Genomic DNA, 2,230 nt, shown 5'->3' on the forward strand with positions numbered 1-2,230 from the left:
GATCTCGGCTCACTGCAACCTCCGCCTCCTGGGTTCAGGCAATTCTCCTAATTCTCCTGCCTCAGCCTCCTCAGCTGGGATTACAGGCACGCACCACCATGCCCAGCTAATGTTTTGTATTTTTAGTAGAGACGGGGTTTCACCATGTTGACCAGGATGGTCTCGATCTCTTGACCTCGTGATCCACCCGCCTCGGCCTCCCAAAGTGCTGGGATTATAGGCTTGAGCCACCGCGCCCGTCCACACCTCTCTTAATGAGTACAGCTTTACGGACACAAGGCAGTCTGGATCATAACAGGCCACTAATTAGGCTGTACAGTCAAATGTAACAGGTTCTTGGGAGCCAGTCAGCCTTACTGAGCACTGCTAGTGGTCCCTCTACAGCATACTCTGAAACAGCAGTACCAGAAGGTACTTGAGGGGGGGAAGGCAGAGGTGAGTGTGTAAGGGCCACCATCAAAAATGATCCAGGCCTCTTGGACTGAATCCTAATAATTCATTCAGTCATTTAGTAAATGTCTGAATTCCTACTATATATCAGGCCCTGTTCTGAGAGCTAGGAATACAGTAAACAGTAGACTTCATCCCTGCTTCCATGGATCACATGTTGAGAGAGCTTTTATTGTAATTGGGTCCATGGATAAACCGCTTCATTAAATACTAAGAGGAAGCTTAACTAAGTTAGTCTATTATGCAAATAATTTTAAAGATAATCTGAGTTTTGCCTAAGGCAAACATAATTGGGTCTGGGTTAATATTCGTACGCATTTGCATTCCCTGTACACAGTAACTCCTGCCTCCAGGAGGCATTCTAGAAGGTATTCAGCTCTTAGCTGAACTGTATGCTGCTGTGGTTACCTACTTGTTCACAGTGCCTTTGACGTTCTTCCAGTAAAAGAGTGATCTCTGTAGCATTTTGTTTTCCTCAGTATTAAGCAGACATTAACTGTCTCTGTTTCCATTGGCAGAGCTTTTATCTCAGTTATCTGGAGTGAGACGTTCTGCAGGAGGACAGCTTAATTCCTCTGGCCCTTCCGCTTCTCAGTTACAACAACTGCAGATGCAGCTGCAGCTAGAACGGCAGCATGCCCAGGCAGCACGGCAACAACTGGAGACCGCACGCAACGCAACCCGGCGTACTAACACAAGCAGTGTCACCACTACAATCACACAATCCACAGCAACAACCAACATAGCTAATACAGAAAGCAGTCAGCAGACTCTCCAGAATTCCCAGTTTCTTTTAACAAGGTAGCTCATTTCTTGATAGAATTTTGTTTGGAAAGTAATATTTTATTGCTACTATACAATCTGGAATTATCTTTTCTCTTTTGTGCATATATATTTCTTGAAAATTCTGTGTTTGATTAAAACTCACAGATCTCTGATTAAAACTGCATATTCAATATTTCCCCAAGAATGTGAAACATAATAATTATTTTAGATAAATTAAGAATACTGGGCCAGATGCAGTGGCTCACACCTGTAATCCCAGCACTTTGGGAGACCAAGGCAAGCAGATCGCCTGAGCCCAGGAATTTCAGACCAGCTTGGGCTGCACGGTAAAATCTTATCTCTACAAAAATACAAAAATTAGCCAGATGTGCACGTGAAGTCCCCACTACTCAGGAGGCTGAGGCGGGAGGATCACATGAGCCCTGGAGGCAGAGGTTGCAGTGAGCCAAGACTGCACCATGCACTTCAGCCTGATGTCAACCACTTCAGGGTGACAGAGTGATACCCTGTCTCTAAAATAACTGATCATCTTGTTCTCAAGGTATATATCATCATGTAATGTGAATTGTTTTGCCATAGTACCCATAAATCTTAACACTCTATCATTTTATATATATATATGGTTCATATTAGGTGCATTTATCATAATTAACATTGCTTTTTATTGCCAATTTTAATCTGTTGTGAAATATTAAAAGGTATAAGAAAGATTTCATAATGCAGTGGCAGTTTTCTCCTGTGTACTTCTAAAAAAGCTAGATTTAAATTCCTATGGTTGGCACACAAAATTAACTTTAAAAAAAATGGCTTCCCGCCGGGCGCGGTGGCTCAAGCCTGTAATCCCAGCACTTTGGGAGGCCGAGGCGGGTGGATCACGAGGTCAAGAGATCGAGACCGTCCTGGTCAACATGGTGAAACCCCATCTCTACTAAAAAACTACAAAAAATTAGCTGGGCATGGTGGTGCGTGCCTGTAATCCCAGCTACTCAGGAGG

The 2,230-nt window shown here is 43.6% G+C and overlaps 1 protein-coding gene across 1 annotated transcript in view; it reads left to right on the top strand.

Moving 5' to 3' along the window:
- Positions 1-2,230, top strand: part of KCMF1 (potassium channel modulatory factor 1) — an 89,346-nt gene that overhangs the window by 82,355 nt on the left and 4,761 nt on the right. The window contains 1 exon segment of the mRNA XM_017514948.2: positions 937-1,251. Coding sequence (XP_017370437.2) covers positions 937-1,251 — 315 coding nt within the window.

Source organism: Cebus imitator, unplaced genomic scaffold (genome assembly GCF_001604975.1).
Source record: "Cebus imitator isolate Cc_AM_T3 unplaced genomic scaffold, Cebus_imitator-1.0 Scaffold539, whole genome shotgun sequence".
NCBI lineage: Eukaryota > Metazoa > Chordata > Mammalia > Primates > Cebidae > Cebus > Cebus imitator.